The sequence below is a fragment of the Telopea speciosissima genome, chromosome 2 (assembly GCF_018873765.1).
Source record: "Telopea speciosissima isolate NSW1024214 ecotype Mountain lineage chromosome 2, Tspe_v1, whole genome shotgun sequence".
NCBI lineage: Eukaryota > Viridiplantae > Streptophyta > Magnoliopsida > Proteales > Proteaceae > Telopea > Telopea speciosissima.
The window spans coordinates 59111686-59130080 of NC_057917.1; the positions used below are offsets into that span (position 1 = coordinate 59111686).

The window sequence follows — 18395 nt, forward strand, 5'->3', positions numbered from 1 at the left end:
TGAATACTATACACACATACAACATGGTTGGAAAGATCAAATTCCACTCTATAAGCCAAAAATAGCAACGTACCACCCCAGAATATAGTGAAGCCAAAGACCTAACATCACCTTCAGCAGCAACAAGAAACTCCTTCAAAGTCTGCAAAACAACAACCTTCTGATCAAAATGGCAAAGTGGGAAAATACCAAATGCAGATACAGGGACAAATAGTTTTTTCTTTTTTCTGTGTGATCAAAGACAAAGGTAATAGCTAAAAAGAAAATTTAGTATCAAACATCCGAATTCAGAAGCCAATTGAGAATACTCCCTTTGTCTCACAATGATTGTCCCTTTGAAAAAGCCCAAGCCCAAGGTTTAAGAAGTAGTTCTCAATTCTTAATATTGCCCTCCCATTACTTATTTAAACTCTTCTCAAAGTGGGCAATAAATAAATATGGTATTCAATGCCAGGTTGAAAGTTAGTTAAAAAAAACTCGTTACTTGATTTGAGACATGAGCAAAGAACTTGAGACATCCAGAAATGTTAAGACTGTCTTTGTGGGACAGTGGTAGTAACTAGTATCAAGCTGTAGGGATTTCATACCTCCATCCTCTCTGATTAGTGGTCCATCCGAAAAATGGGTGCAAACTCGACAATCTTTGGAGGGTCGGAGAGAGAGATAAAGGTTCTCACTTTTAAGAGTCGCCACCTATGAGGGTCTAGGACCCGTAAATATGTCTTTTTCTCCTTTTGCAAGTAAAGGGCTATATTTGACCCAACAATGGATAAGGGTCTCTTCCAGATCTCTAGGTAGGTTCAAGTTTACATGTTGGGAAGCTGTTACACACTCAGCCCCGCCTGGCCAGAAGCTGGTCTCTATTTGGATCATTCCTAAACTTACTATCCTAAACTTGCTACTCTTGTTAACTAGAAGATGCATATATATAATGAAAACAATAAATCTAATATAAACAGTGCAAGAGTGGAATGAAACAGGTTATGTGATCATGATATAGATGCTGAATGAAAAGATAATATGTAGATATAGGGGGGGAGTTTGGTTATGAATACGACCGTGCCAAAGCATAAGCCTGCCCAACTGCCTATGTATCCCCATGGTTTGGGGAATCAGGTCATTTGTCGTTCGACATGGGAATAGTGTCATGTGAAAGAAATTGGAAATGTGGTAAATATAAACAAAGTTCCAGCAGCATTTCTACATAACCGAGATGATTTGAAGAGATTTTGACGGTGCTTACGCACGGCTGGATATAGTCTAAATGATATAGTGGAATTCTGAAATTGCTCCTGCGTGGCTATAGTGTCATGTGAAAGAAATTGGAAATGTGATAAATATAAACAAAGTTCCAGCAGCATTTCTACATAACCGAGATGATTTGAAGAGATTTTGACGGTGCTTACGCACGGCTGGATATAGTCTAAATGATATAGTGGAATTCCGACTTTGCTCCCGCGTGGCTGGGAATATACTTGAATGGTCTATGGGAAATCTAATGTAAGACTAAAACCTGAATAGGTCTAATCCCAGGCAGGATCAAAAAGAAAATCTCCAAAGAACAAGAAAGAGAGCAATGGAAACAAAAATCATATGAGGGAACCAAGAGAACAATGGGAAGTAAGAATAAGGGGAACAAGAGAACAATGTAAACTCAAATGAGGGAACAATTTCTTTGGTTGAAGTAACAAATAAAAAAAAACCACAAACTTGTAACCTGTTGAAGCAACAATGATCTTGATGTAATAATCTTCAAGAAATCAATGTAACAATCAGTTGAAAGAAATCCCAACATCTTGTAGCACTCTTGAACTTTATTTGAACAAAATTAGGGTTTGGATTCAATAACCGATGGAAGGGGATGGGGGATGGGCATCTCAACCAACCTATCTCAGGATTTTAACAAAGGCTTAAGCCAATATTTCATTACTCAAATTCGTGTACCATGTTGGCCTCCCCTACAAACTTATATAGCAGACTCAAAAATAGACTAGACACTAAAAAAGAACCTAACCCTATCCTTAACTGAAAAGGTAACCTAAATTGACTAAGAAAGTGAAAATAAAGAAAACATACTCAAAATAGAACTCTAAACTAACGAAGTAAATCCCGTTTTCTTACTTTCTACCCATATTTTAGGCTCATTAAATTGGTCGATTACAAAATAAACCCATGGGATCAAAAGCCCAACACATATAACCCAACACAAAGCTTATTTCCAGTAAAATAAGCCCTAAGTGACTTATTTACATCAAAATCCAGTAGTGCTTCCACATGACTGGGAATGTACTTGATTGGTCTTATGGGAAATCCAGCAACACTTCCGCATGACTGAGAATATTCTTGGATGCTCTTATGGGAAATCCAGCACCGCTTCCGCATGACTGGGAATATATTTGGATGGTCTATGGGAAATCCAGGAATGCTTCCGCATGACTGGAAATATATTGGGATGATCTATGGGAAATCCAGGAACGCCAGGGAATGTACTTGAACTGTCTATGGGAAATCCAACAGCGCTTCCGCATGACTGGGAATATACTTGAATGGTCTATGAGAAATCCAGCAGCGCTCCCTAATCTGGGCTTCTAGAGTGAAGACGTATTAAATAATCGAAAGAGAAAGGGGGAAAAGATTACTTGTCCGGACCCTAATAGGATTTACCAATCTGTTTTTGCAGAGTTTCCACACTTTTTGTCTCCCCCTATACCCTTAAGGGTATCTTTGGAACTTTCTCCAAGACTCTTTCCTAGAGTTTCCTCTTTTGGAAAATTTCTTCTTTTTTTTTTTCTCTTTCCGGGTTGTTATTTATAGGCAAAAACGTATGGAGGATTTCGCTAGCGAAAAACCCCATGCTTTGCCGACGAATCACTGTTTCGCTGGCGAATTATTTATTGTGCCAGCGAATTACTGTTTCGCCAGTGATTCAAGTGAATCGCCGGCGAAATAGCACTTTTCGCCAGCCAGTTAGTCACAACTAAGATATTTTTTACCTCTTATTGAGTGGTTTTTTAGCACTCAACCTTAGGGGCAAAGTGGTAATTCCCACCATGTGGTCCCCAGATGCCTTAGACAGGGCTTTCTTCTTGTTTTTGTGGGTGGAGGACAAAATTAGGTGTCTACAAGTGGTACAGCAGCGAAATTAGTAATTAATTTGATAAGAGGAATATGTTGTGGCCGCCTAAGCCCTGGGCTTTCAGCCAAGGCTCAAGGCTGGAGGCCAAATTTTTTGCCCAAAAGAGGCCTACGTTTTAGTTTTAGAAGGATTATAATTACATTATATCCAAAAGTAAAGTAATTTCAGAAAATTAAACAATGGGCCCTCACCATTAAATAAAATATAACCCTCCTCAGACTAAAACTGTGGACCTTCACATATGACTGGTAAGCCAAATTTATTCTCTTCATTTCAGCAGTCTGATTCTCCATCCAAGTTACTCTTGTTGATGGATCTTTTACTAATGTTACTGGTCATGGTGTTGTTGCCTTGACCTCTGTGCTTTCTTTATCATCTGTTCTTCATGCTCCAAAATTGCCTCTCAATCTTTATCTGCTCTTCAATTGACGAAACATCTTAACTACTCCATTACATTTTATCATCCTCACTGTGTTTTTCAGGATCTCAAGACAAAGATGATGATTGGTGGAGGACATGAACGGGATGGCCTATACTACTTTGACGTTGCATAATCCTCTACGGCAGCAGCTGCTACTTCCTTTGGAGTTTCTCCTTTACATTGGCATTACCAGCTAGGACACCTTTCGTTACCCAAGCTACAACATCTGATCTCTGGTTGCAAGTCTCTTTCCCGTCTTGAGTGTGAAGCTTGTGAGCTTGGCAAAAGACCTATCCCTTCTTCTTTTTTCTTTGTTGCGGCATTCCGTTTGCATCTCCACTTAGTGATCGGTCAGCTAGTTCACGCAAGCATGACCGTACTTTTTTTTCTTTTTTCTTTTATTAGCTGGATGCCATCTTCTATTCTTGGTAATTACACAGCATATTCTGTTGTTTTATCGAACTGCCCCTTGTTTGATTTACCTCTTCGCATTTTTGGTTGTTGATGTATTGTCCATAATCTCCATCCTGGCCTCGATAAACTATGTCCTTGGGCTACTAAGAGTATCTTTCTGATGTACTCTTGTACTCAAAAGGGGTACTAGTGTTTTGAACCTATTTCTTGTCAGCAGTTTGTCAGTGCTAATGTCACTTTTTTTTAGAATATACCCTATTTTGATGGAAAGGTTTCTGAGTTGGGTCCTATCTCTCCTAGTCCACCGCCTCTTCCTCAGCTCACTCCTCTTGAGGACTCGGATCCCAAACCTACAGAAACTATCGAAAAAACTCCAGGGGTGCCTTTACAGGTATGTAGGCATCGCCCAAAGCAAGTCCAGTCTGCTCATGTCGTTCCTGCGCTTCCACCATCCGAATCTTTGCCTGGAGATCATCTATCTGACATTGATCTCCCTATTGCACTACGGAAAGGTACTCGTTCCTGTACTATGAACTCTTTAGTTGCCTATCCAATTGCTAATTATGTTTCTTTCTCTCATCTTCTTGTTTCCCTTCGTCAATTTGCACTATCACATCTCATTCCATTCCTATTCATTACAAAACTGCATTATCTCACCCTGGGTAGAAATCTGCCATGGATGTGGAAATGGATGCCTTGCTTTCTCACAAGACTTGGACATTGGTAGATTTACCTTCCAATAAGGACTTTGTACAGTGTCGGTGGGTGTATACTATTAAGTATAACAATGACGGTTCGGTGGAGTGATTGAAAGCTCGACTTGTTGTCAAGGGCTACACTCAAACTTATGGGGTTGACTACTTCGAGTCCTTTTTGCCAGTTACTCGGTTAAATTTTGTGCAAATCCTGATATCTTTGGCTGTTAATCTTGATTGGCCTTTTTACCAGTTAGACATCAAAAATGCCTTTTTGTATAGTAACTTGCAGGAGGAAGTTTATATGGAGCAACCTCATGGGTATGTTGCTTAGGGGAAGGACACTAAGAAAGTTTGTAGACAGCACAAAGCCATTCATGAGCTCAAACAGTACCCAAGAGCGTGGTTTGATAAATTCAGTAAAGTTGTTGCATATGGTTTTTCTCAGTGTTACTCAGATCACTCAGTTTTTGTTCGACGACAGGACTCTAAAGTTATTATACTGGTTGTTTATGTTAATGATATAATTGTTTCTAGTAATGACATGTCTAGGATCGCATAGATTAAGACTTATTTACAACAACATTTTCAGATGAAAGACTTGGGTGCTCTCCATTATTTTTTTGGTATTGAGGTCATTCACAGTATAAAGGGCCTCAGTTTGTCACTCCTATGGACCCTCATGTCAAGCTTGGCGCATCTGATGACAAAGATTTTGAAGACAAGCATCAGTATTGAAGGCTTGTTGGCAAAATTATATATCTTATTGTTACCGTCCTGATATCTCGTTTGTTGTTGGTGTGATTAGTCATTCATGCAGTCACCGAAGCAAGTTTATTGGGAAGCAGTGTGTTGCATATTGAGGTACCTCAAAGGTGCTCCAGTGAAGGGACTTATTTATCACCGTCATTTATGCAGATTCATCACTGAAATAGGCCTGTTTTATTAGGAATAAGTCTAGGGTTGGGTTCTATACATGTTGGGCCTTTGATCCCTTGGGTTTTCTATGTAATAAGTCACTTTTATGGACCTAAAGTATGGGTACTAGGGTTGCATACGGGATTAGTTGTTTTAGTTCCATAATTTTATTTTGGTGTTTTTGTTTATAAATTGAACGGGTTCAACCAATAGTTCAATTTAAGTGATTTTAGTAGTTCTCTTTTAAGTGTTTAGTTGGACTGGATTAGGACTCTGTTTTGAGTTTATTTCAGTTTCCTAGTCAGTTTAAGTTACCTAATAGGTTAAGGATTGGGTTACGCCTTCCTTTTTAGTGGAGTCTATTTTTTAGTCTTTTATATAAGGTTGTAAGGGGGGCAAGTATTGAACACGAATTTTGATACTGAAAAGGCTTTTGCTGCTCTCTTCCATTGAAGATTTGTCTTGTGTTTGATCAAGGCTGGTGGGATTGGTGTTTGATCCGATTGACACCTTGCGGTGGGAAACCCAGTTGGTTTGTTTTGGTTCTCTTTTGAAGCTCTCCATTATTGTTCTACTTGAATTTGACTCTATGGTTGAGGTTGGTGGTAATTCTTCGACAAACAAAATCTATGATTTATTACCCCATCCCTAATCTAATATAATTGGGTTCCCATTGTTCTCTTGGTTTCCCCATATGTTTTATTTCCCATTGTTCTCTTGGTTTCCTCATATGATTTATTTCCCATTGTTCTCCTGGTTTTACCCTAAAACTGATTCACCTTTTGATAAAAGATCCTGGTTTGGTTCCTAGTTTGACTATTCAAACCTAGGACTACATTATAAAAGAGGGGGGAGGGACAAAATAGGTAAAGATCCTCGACCGAAACCAAAGGGTAATCGCTAGAGAGAAGCTGAAGGCAAAGAAGGGGAAGGAGCCGAAGGGGATTCGATGGAGGTAGGCGAAGGCGTCGAGGTAGCAGGTCCTCCCAAAGATTGAGAGCGACAAGACAATCGACCAGAAGGGAGATAGCTAGCGATAAGAGGAACAAACGATAGCTCAGAGGGAAGGTCAAAGGAGGTGTCACCATCGGTACAGGCAGCAGAGGACTGCAGGGTTCTGAAACAGTTGGAACCAATGGTCACAATTGAAGGAACCGTTGGACGAAGAGGGTTACCACCTTCACCATCACTACAGGTGCAGACGGCTTCTTTTCCGGCCGCGACTGGGGTTGCAGGGGTCAGGACCAGCAGGGATGCTTGGAGGATAAGGGTAGATGGAAGATCCACGGAGGGAGTCTTGAGAGGCTTGAGGCTCTTCAACCGATAGGAGACGTTGGATGGCTTCTAGGGCAGTGGCCATGGGGGAGCAAGACTTCGTATGGTATCCAAATCGCTTGCAGATGAGACATTTGGGGGGGGGGGGGGGGGAGCCATTCATAGTGGTTGAAAGTGGAACCTTTGTCATCCACCATTGTGATGGAGGAGGGAGGAATAGCATCCGCAGGAAATTCCACACATATCCTTGCGTGAGCCAATCTATCCATTCGCTTCGTTCGTTCATTAGTGAACGTGGGTTCCCAAGCACTGAGCCGATAATGCTAAGACCTGCTTTACACCGGAATTGAAGAGGAAGACCAGGGAGAGTGATCCATAAGGAGATGGTACTGAGGTCCACCCGGTTGAGTTGCAAATATTGGTCCCATTGACGAAGGAAGATCAGTTTTTTCCCCACTTGCCAGGGGCCACCCTCAAGCACTCGAATCTTGTCACCTTCATCAGAGAATATACAGATAAAAATCCATTGTCTAGCAGGTAAGTGTTCAAAGTCCCAAGACTTCTCATTGTTTGTTCAGAGATGCTTTTACAATGTTAAAGGGTGGTCTGTTGCCAATGAAGTGACCAACTAAGCAGTTTTTTCCATTTTGAAATCTCAAGGGCCAATAAACCAGTAGGACAGAGAGCGACTTTGTTGGTGCTGACGAGAGAAGGCGAAACGAAGAGGAGGGGGAGACCTTCCCGAGCAGGAGGGCAGAGTGGCTAAAAAGAGAGTTCCAGATTTTTACACCTGGAGAAGGGGGAGAAGGAGAGGAAGGATGCTGGGGGGATAGAGGAGGAGAAGGGCTGGATGGGGGAGGATGAGTAAAAAGGAGGAAGGGAGAGGGGGTGGAGCCGCTGAGAGGATGCTGGCACTCATCTCATTGCCAGGAGGAGGCGACATCCAAATTATCATTGAAACTCAAATTTAGTCTGTGTTAATATGTTGTTTGTCTATGCTAGTGAGTGTGGGGTGTTTTTGGGAATAGAGTAGTTAACTTAAGTAAGTAGGTGGGTCCTTGTATGTAGTTCTATTTATTTTATTTTAAATAGATATTTCCTCCCCACGGTTAGTTAGTTGTTCACAACACAAACCGTCAGAAAGTTCTCTCTATCGACTTCTCTTCTTCTTATTTGTTATTGCTGCTAGTCTGTAATGCATTGATATTGTTACATACCTCGTGGAAGAAAAGGATTTACCTTGCGAAAATTTGTTGATATAGGACCATCATTTTCAGAGTCAATTAATTCTTGTTCAACTTTCTCCAATCCTTTGCTGATGGCTTGCATCTCCTCTGCCAAATATTTCAATTGTATCTGTAAGGAAATCAATCAGTTGAATCAGCAGATGCTAACTGCATTGCCTATGATCCTATTAAAATCATCTCCCACCAAAAACAAACAAGAATACCTTTGATGCAGCTTCCAAGCTCACAAGGCCTTGCTGAAAATCTAGAAGTTCTGGTAGTTTATCAGCAAGAACCTACAGTTTACCAAAAGGAAAAGGTGAAAAAAAAAAATGTACTGTTAAACATGAAAACTTCCTGTAGAGAGAATTATTAGGGAAGCTCCAAGTTAGAATGATAGAGAAACAGATCATCAATGATCTTAGAACATCATCATAGAAGTTTTTAATTCTTGATCATTTCAGGGGATGTAACTTCAGTAAAAGTAGAGTGACACTGGAGTGGTCAGGATTGATATAGTGTGAACCCTTGACTGATCAGTTTTTATGCCTAGGTTCAATCATAAATAGAGAAAAAATTGAAGAAAATGTTGCACATAGAATCAAAACAAGGTGGATGAAGTGGAAAAATGCTTCTGGAGTGATATGTGATCGACAAATTTCACTAAATCTCAAATAAAATTCTTACAGGACAGCTATAAGACCAGCAATGATGTATGGAGCTGAATGTCGGAAGATAAAGAAACAACAAAAGATAAAATTAGTTGAGCCAAGATGAGGAAATTGAGAAGGACGAGTGTCAAAATAAAATAAGAAACAAACAAGTTTGAGGTAATTTAAAAGCCACAACAGCAGGCGATGATTTGACAGAAGTCGTTTGAGGACTGGCAAATACAAGGAAGGCCATTGAATACACTGTTAAGGAGTGATACGGTACAGACTAGAGGAGCTAAAAGAACAAGGGATAGACCAAAAGTGACCCAGCCAGAAGTTGCTAAAAAGAATATGCATGGCGTTGGTTTAACAACGAATATCACGTCAAATAGAATTAAGTGAAAAGGCAACATTCATAGATAAAAGTTCAACAAATATCACTTCAAATAGAGTCAAGTGATGAGATAAGATTCATAGGTATAAGACTTACTTTAGTAAAGTTGGGTTGAGCTATTTCATATCAATTTGAATTTATCATTAGCAGCAAAATGGCCTTGTATTATTATCTCTAGAATCACCTTACAGATACACACAGGGATATGAGTAGATGATAAATATACAAAACAACATACAGTATAATTTGTAATTGATTTACTGTTTTAATTAGTATTAAGAAAAACCTATTTTAATTTGAAATATCTCCCAAACCCTAAATGCAAGGACCAAAGGAAATTAAATTAAAAAACACTTCAGAAGGAAAACATTATGTGACCCGTGGCAGGAAGAAATTCCTGTCCTCCCATGTAATGAAATTATGACAAGTGTATTTTGACAACTGCATGACCTGTCTAATCAATTTTGTCAAAACAACGTTAAACCAAAAGTCAAAAGAAAATTTAAATTGTCAGCTTTCCCGTTTCTCAACAGCCAGGTATCAGTTTCAGGTATAGAAAGTATGAAATTTTCATCCTTCAACTGCTATGCAGAACACTAACAATCTACTGAGGGGTGAATATGAATTGTGAGGATGACAAGGAAATTACCATCAGCATAATTGGACATCATTTTTTGGCACCTATGTCCCTTATCTCAAGTAAGTCATTTCCAGTTTCTACAACTTTCTCAAGAGAGTTTTATTGTGGGCTCTTCTACATTTTAATTTATGTCCATTGTTATGGAGGCAAAAAAGTGCAGCTCCTCCTCTTTGTCCTCTTGTTTTTATCGCCTTTCTTTTCTGGTTTACAATTTAAATGTATTCCATGGCTAGCAACCTATGCACATGGCGGATCTAGGCTTCTTAGTAACCTAGTCTACTTGATCATTCTTTCTATTTTACTATTTAAAGAAAGCCCCAAAGTAAATGTCTACCATAGATGTTTTCAACTCTCATTCCTAAACCCTAACCCTCTTTTATATATATATATATATATATCAATTTTGTCAGAGAAAAGCGAAGTACATAGATATAGCATATAACAGAGAAACAGATACCCGGAGAGCAGTAATGAACACCCAAAACTACTAGAGTACATTGTGGAAGGTCCCAAGTAAAAAGCAACCCAATGGCATCTTGCAATCCTTCCACCACTGCATTCTCATGCAAGAACTCAGCCAAACACAGAAGCAAAAGCTGCTGACTCGGTTTTGCAGCTTAAATCCAAGACCAAAGTTTTCTGTGTCGAAGTTTTTAAGTCCAGAAATTTCAATTGCCTTATCAAATGTATTTTGTATAAAAAACTCAGTTATAAACTTTTCTTACACCTGCTGTACACTGATTTCCATTAGGTTAACTGCATTAGCTTTCAGTTCCACCTATTTTCTGCTCTTGCATCCATTTGGTTTACACTAGTACAGCTCGATTATAACAATTTCTACAGTTAGGATGTAGGGATTTATCAGGTACAGAATTTGGTAATATTAAATTCAAGAGCAAGTCTAATCTGGCCGGTCAGTATGCAAGCAAGGAAAACTTGATTGTGAAGGCTGGTTAATACAGAATATAACCAATGGGTCAAAGGCATTACTGAAATTTTTTTTTTTAAATGGTATTGTAAAGACAGGTTTTGGCACAGAAATTTCAGCAATGAACTAAAAAAACAAAATAATAAAAAGAAGATAGGTCATAGAGCAGTAGGAATCAAAGAGAATTTTGAAAGCATCACAGAAAGCAAGTACTTCATTAACTGGTTTGACAAATTAAGTATTAAGAAGCTTTTAAAATGGATTTTGCAAAAACCAAACTTCAAATTCTTAAGGGAAATTAAGTTCTACTGCAATTCCTTTCTACAAGGAAACCAGAGGGGTACCGCATGGATTTCCACAAGCATAATGTAAATGCTTGTAGAACCTCTCTTACTAGACAGGAACAAGACTAGGCATGTACAAATTACTCCATATGGGTCTGCAGAGATGCACAAACTCTAGATAAATAATAACCAAATCTGGCTTTGTTTGATGACATATATACAAGTCAATTACACTTGTACATTATGACCCTCCCCAGACCCCGCAGTGGCGGGAGCCTCAAGCACTGGGTGCGCCCTTTATACAAGTCAATTAAAACAAAAAGTTAGAAGGCAACCAATCTGGAAGAAAAAGTAATCATCAAAATAAAAGAGTTGTACCTTACAAAGATAATGCATCAGAGTTATTTTGTTGTTCCTGGCACGTGTATCAGTGAGTTTAAGGAGGCTATCCAATCTAAATCCAATGGCAGAACCTACAAGCATTAGACTAACTTAGCACAAAGACAAAGCATGCAGAAATACAATATTTGAGTCCTAGAGGGTATTTCATGGAACAGAGATGTGAACATCCTAGGTTCAGCAGCATGCACATGCAGGCATATGTAATTGATAGGAAATTAACTCCAGAGCAATTAGGAATTCATATTATCAATCAGTAGACATAAAGAGGCTAACTTTTCTGGTAAGATGTAACAGTATTGGAATTCTTTTATGGACCTGTGGTATAATTTCATTAAAGGACAGCAGAGATGATGCCCCAAAATGAGACCACGTGTTTTGCAACATCATCATCTTTCAATGTAGCAAGTCCAGTCCAGTTGAACCCTGCCAAATAGCCAGAAAAAAAAACTCTTTGCTTCCTTGTTATCCATGAAGTTCAAGAATGTTGAAAGTTGTCAATGATAGGGGGTGAAAGTGCAACAAAGTGTTGTCAAAATATCTAGGTGAGCCTGAGCATTGCCCTGGAACTATACAGCCAAACTTGGTCTGTGTTGCTTGGTTTTCTTCTAAACCTATTTTATATCAAAACACGACATAAGATTTTCTTTTTTGTTAGCAAAAAAAGCCCAAAAACATAAATCCCAGAGGGTAGAATAAGAGACCAAGCCCTCGCTTCCTTGATAACCATGGGCCATGGGGCCAACTTTGACAGGATACATCCCGCACATAGTTATCCAGAGAATACCCTATCAGAAGGGCAGTCTCAACCGGCCAACTCAGCCATATACATGGCAGAGAATCCCCATGACAAAGGCTCCTGATGCAGATAAACCATATAAATGGGCTTTATTTTTGTGAAAATAAGCCTTAGGCTGGGTTCTATGCATGTTGGGCCTTTGATCCAATGGGTTTCTATTGTAACAGGCCACTTAATGGACCTGAAATGAGGATGAATGAATACAGTAATTATTAATTGCTTAAGTTGTGGGATCTAGTTAAGAGTCTTATTCCTTTATTTTTAATTGTTATTAAGTGTTCTAATTGGGCTGGATTAGGTTTATCTGAGTCCAGCCTTGGTTCTAGTTGTTTTCTTCATTATTTTATAGTATCCTAGTCAGTTAAAGCCACCTTCAAGGTAATATTGGCTCGAGGAGTTTTAGGCTTAGTTTGAGTCCTGTTTTGGGTTTTTGATATAAGGTTGCAAGGGGCTACAGCCCTGCACACGAATATAATAATTGAAAGATTAGCTTTGCCTTTTGGTTCTGTAAGATTTAGAGCTCTGTTTTGCTGTGAGATGTAATGAAGCCCTGGTGAGTTTAGGCTTAGTTAGATTCCTGTTTTGGGTTTTTGATATAAGGTTGCAAGGGGCTACAGCCCTGCACACGAATGTAGTGAATGAAAGATTAACTTTGCCTTTTGGTTCTGTAAGATTTAAAGGTCTGTTTTGCTGTGAGATGTAATGAAGCCCTGGTGGAATTCCAAGCTATGGTTAAATGAGATGCCTTTAGAGAAATGTTCTTGTTCTCTAAGAAGTTTGACTGATCAAATGATTTTATTTTTACATGAGACTTTTGTGTTAGGTAGAACACAAAACCAGCTTTCCAACAAATCCAAGTTTGCTTAAATCTAATTTATATTGAAGGAGTTAAGTTCCGGTCAAACCTTATTTGGCTTTCTTAATGAAATGGATTATCCGGCCACTCTAGGTCTTCTTTCAATGCTTGAAAAGCAGATGAACGACTTTCTATGTTAGTTAATAAGAGGGATTTGGCTAAGGATCTTCCGCTTAGTAGGATCCTGCTGAGAACTAACCTGCCTCACCGTGTGCGTGAATGCTGTAAAATCGCCCTGAAATAAAATATTTTTTTAAATATCAAAACAAATTAATATTTTACCGCATTTTGAGTTTTTAGCAATGTTTTACCATATTAAGATTTATGGAATTTTTAGATTTGAGAAAAAACTCAGCATTAGAAAGTTGAAAATTTCACCTACCGCCAAAAATCCAGTTTTTGTTCTTGAACTGGGGGATGGAGAAAAAACTCGGCATTAAAAAGTTGAAAATTTCACCTACCGCCAAAAATCCAGTTTTTGTTCTTGAACTGGGGGGTTGACTTTTTATCTTTTTGGAATTTATTTTTTAGCTATTTTTATTGGATTCAAATAAGGGGGATTTGCTTATTAATGAATAATATCTTAAGTAAATGAAATACAAATATAAAAACATTTACTTAAATGATATTTGGCATAAATAAGTATCAGAACCTAATCCGATTCCAATTACACCAGTGCAAGGCACCCTGCACTATGGCGGGCCCTGGAAGGGTTTGGAGGCCGAAGAGGGCCCTGCTCCTTCGTCATCGAATTGTAGGACTGGCGGAGAATCTGGTACTGGCAATCCTAGAGGAGATTCGAGAGAAGTACAAGGATCCATCCAAAGAGCACATAGAATAGTGTACCGGGGAAAGATTTAAACATTTTAACGTCCACAGCAGAACGGTCTCAACAAAACCAAACACGACCTTTAATACTTGAAACTCGTTTTTAACCAAAAGGACAAATAGAATGGAAGATCCAATCTTTATTTACAGATCTGACCACTCTGTGGGTTTCGACCAACCCCAGAATCTTGATTTATCTAGCGTTGAACGAGTTCCGGGCTAAGGACGAAGCTCATACTTTAGGTGGAAGCTTTTGGAGAAGTTAAGCTTGGACCCCCAGATCCAATAACCGTTTGAACACTTCTGTCCAGAACCTCCCAGTGAACCTTCCAATGTTTTTCTATTAGGGCTTCCCTCATTCCTTTTATCGATCATACAACAACAAACTCAGCCTTATCCCAACTCAATGGGGTCAGCTATATGGATCCAAACAAACAAAGTAGGGAAATTGCGGTCTAAACAAACGAAAAATGGAAATGAGATGAGAAAAGAAAAAGGAAAACAACAAATGGAAGATGGATAATGAAAGAAAAATGAGAGGTGAAAGATTAAAGTAAGAGGAAAGAGGCCCAGCCCAGCCAGTCAGGAGAATCTCAGCTAGATGGGTCTACGACATGGATCCTTGCCCTCCAATAAGCTCTATTCGAGGTCATACTTGGTATAAGGCCTAGACTATACATGTCCTTCCTCGCAACGTCTGCTACAGCCATTTTCGGCCTACCCCTAGCTCTTTTAGCTCCTTCAATCGGGATCATATCTCTCCTCCTTACTGGAGCATCCCTAGGCTGCCTCCATTGCACATGACCATACCACCTCAAACGACTCTCTCTAAGCTTGTCATTGATTGGGGCATCTCCCAAGTCTGCTCTAAAACGTTCATTCCTTACTTTATCCTTCCTAGTTTTTCCGCACATCCATCTTAACATCCTCATCTGCTACACACAGCTTCTCAATATGACACTTTTTAACTGCCCAACATTCTACCTCATACATTATAGCAGGTCGTACAACAGTCTTCTAGAACTTTCCTTTAAGCTTTAAAGGAATACATCGATCACACAACACTCCAAACGCACCTCTCCACTTCATCCATCCCACTTTAATTCTCTGTAAAGATCATCATCTATGCCACCCTCTTTACTTATGATTGACCCCAAATATCTAAAATAGTCACTTTGCAGTATCTCTCTTTCCTCAATTCGTAACATGTCAGTATCCATTATAGTATGATTAAAATTACACCTCATATACTCCGTCTTCATTCTACTAATCTAAAAGCCTCTTGTTTCCAAGGTTAATCTCCACAGCTCTAACTTAGCGTTAATCCCTGCTTTAGTCTCATCCACCAAAACGATATCATTGGCAAAGAGCATACACCACGGGACCTCGTCCTAGATGCTCTTGGTTAGGTCGTGATCGGGAATTCCTTGCCTAATGTAACCCAATCGTGATTGGGAATTCCTTGCCCTAACCTCCCACAAATCTCACACTAGTCACCATGCCCTCATACATAATGATGCAAATCGGGCTTTAATGAATTCCTCCTTTGGTAATTTAATTATTTATTCATCCCAAAAAAAATTGAATATGTAACGTCAAGCTATGATTGCTGTGGTTCCAAGTCTAGAATAGAACCTAGAGAGCACAAAGGCTGGAACAACAGTAATAACCAGGATTAGACTGAAGATCTTGAAGAATAAGGCAAAAATCCAGGTTTTAATGCAGTTCTGTAGAAATATCAGTTATTCTGGTAATTGCCAAATGGTACCAGGACCTTGTACTTGAGAGTAAATACTTATGAAATTTCAGAAACAGAAGGGGAAACTAGACAGTAAATTGAAACTGGAAAAATTCAACTGTAACTTGCTAAGGAGTTACCAGCCTAAACTGTAACTTCAGGGAAAGGGTCGATATTAACTAAAGAGTTACTCCAAACCAGAAAATACAGTTTTATAAGAGATTAGAAGGAACGATTGGACTGATAATAGGGAAACCAGAAAAGAGAGCATGAAAATCAGATTTGTTGATAAGAGTAGAGTAACAATAAGCTATTGACAGAACTCGAGAGAATGCAAAAAGAAGATTAACCACAAGGTTTCAGAGAAAACTAGTTTGTATTGGATGAGATGTGGTAGATTTGAGCAAGCTGAAACTTGAACCAAAAAAAAAACAGAGGTTACACATGGTATAGAAGAAGGGGAAAAAAGCAAGAGAGAAGAAGATTGGAAGATAACACCTGTATATTACAAATCAAAACTGAAAGAAGAAGTAGTAGAGGGAGATAATCAACCAAACTAGGCGCTCACCAGCCATGCATGCTTAACAGCAACTCAAAAACTCGGAAATTACTAGATATTCAATAATGTAATCGACTTACCAAAAATATAATAATAATGTAATCAAAGGGGTGCTTATAGAAAATAATATATATATATATATATATATGCTAACCAAACCAATTTTGTCTCACCTCCCTATCACCATCGAAAACTGAAACAAAGTTTCAAACTGACTGGATTCAGAACTTTCTACCACCGACTCTGTGTAGTCTCCTATGATGATTCAAACACTGGAACCAGATCCTATACCTGTAGACCACCAATTAAAAATAGCTTTAATTACTATTGACCCCCCCCCCCCTAAATTACCCCATAAAGACTATACCACCCCTGCTGGAAACTGATGGCCAACTTTAGGCCTGGTTCTCTTGGCTTGGGCTTCCAAACTGGATGGTGCTTATCCAGCCAGGACTTTGCATCCGCATCAATGACAATAAATTGTAACCACGAACAAGAAAGGATTACACCAAGAAACCAATAACTATGACAAGACTGCCAACAATAACAAGGGTATAAACCAAGGGACTAAACCATCTTTGTCACTACTGGGTATAAAAACATGGCCATTGTATGCAATTAAGTAAATCAAACAAAATATTTATAGATATCCAATAGGAAACCAACAAATAATGACATAAACAGAGTGACATTTGACCCGGAAAAAATGCCTCTTCTTATTCCAAACATCCAATATAATGGAAATGCACTTTTTGAGAAGTGCTTTGCTCTCTTACTAAAAAGGCTATAAAGCCGCTACCAAAACATCTTGTTGACATCATTATAATGAATCCAAGACATAACAATGTATCCTAGGATTCATCCTCAATTAGCCAAGCCACTTATGATTTATGAATATAAAACAGATCAATAGTTAATTTGCAATCACCCTTAAATGGAATGGATTCAAATCTGGAGACAGCCTCTCTGCGAAAGCAGGGGTAAGGCTGCGTACATTATGACCCTTCCCAGATCCCGCAATGGCAGGAGCCTCGTGCACTGGGTACGCCTTTAAATGGAATGGATTGGCTGAAGGGGACTGATTCTGCAGCCATCTTCTCCTTTAAGGTAATTCACAATTGTTCCCCTGTTCTGTACCCACCATGAACCAGCAAAAGACACGGCCAATCATTGTTTTGAGGGTCAATTGACATGCAGGCCAACATGGGACCAGCCGACCAGCAATGCATTCAGCTGAGCACCCCACATCAAGGAAATGATACAACTACTGGAGCAATAGCACTAGCATTGATAATTAGTCTTTTGATTTTCATTTTAACTTGAATTTCTCTCAAAAAAAATTTCCGCACGAGATTTTATAGTATGGGTATTTTGGTAACAGTAATCTATGGTCCGGGTCTGGTTCATATGCGAGGGTTTAAACCAAATCTTCGTAGGATTAGGACACAAGGTAACATTAACCTATGGTCCGGGTCTGGTTCATATGCGCGGGTTTAAACCAAATCTTCATAGGATTAGGACACAAGGAGATGTAAAATCATCTCTCTCTCGATGATAAAGAATCCACTGGGATGCTAGGATTTTCATTGTGGCCTACATTATATTACTAAGTAGAATTTTGAATTCGGGAGAATTTTATTTGTATTTTCTCCAACCTTCTTAGTTTTTAAATACACCAGTTAACTCTCTACTTGTTCACTTCTCCACTGAGTCACTGACTTCCTTAATCAATTGCAATTACAGTCCACTTAGCTTTTTCAGTCACCTAAAATCCTATTTGTCAACCCTAGCCAAATCATAGCTTCATGGCTCGAGATAGACCTAGGTTTGTATTCACAACCAGGAGATTTTATAGTTTCCAATCTACAATTCATTGAAACTTCTACTTCTCACCATAAAGCCTACTTAAACACTTCAATTTCCTTTTCTAGCCACTCTACAAGTCTTTGAACCATTTGCAGCCCAATATTGCAAATGAAAGAAAGAGGAATTTCATTGCTGTGGCAATCCTCAGCTTAGTGCAATAACAATCCACCAGCATTTTTTCTTGGGGGGAGGGGATTATAATGTGTCCAGATTCAAATGTACATGATACTAATTGCAATGATTCTAGACTAATTAACTGCCAACTCACCCCTTGCAGTGCCCTGGTTCAGTGCATTTCCTAGTTGAAGAATTGTTTGCATGATTCTCTTCAATTTTACAGAGCCCCTGATCTGATAAACACATCAG

At 39.0% G+C, this 18395-nt stretch overlaps 1 protein-coding gene across 1 annotated transcript in view; it reads right to left on the bottom strand.

Moving 5' to 3' along the window:
* Positions 1-18395, bottom strand: part of LOC122651414 (formin-like protein 18) — a 39626-nt gene that overhangs the window by 1319 nt on the left and 19912 nt on the right. The window contains exons 12-16 of the mRNA XM_043844795.1: positions 18298-18379; positions 11363-11457; positions 8310-8381; positions 8099-8215; positions 74-142 (exon numbers count right to left, since the gene is read on the bottom strand). Of these exons, the coding sequence (XP_043700730.1) occupies positions 74-142; positions 8099-8215; positions 8310-8381; positions 11363-11457; positions 18298-18379 (435 nt within the window). The remainder of the gene's footprint in view (positions 1-73; positions 143-8098; positions 8216-8309; positions 8382-11362; positions 11458-18297; positions 18380-18395) is intronic.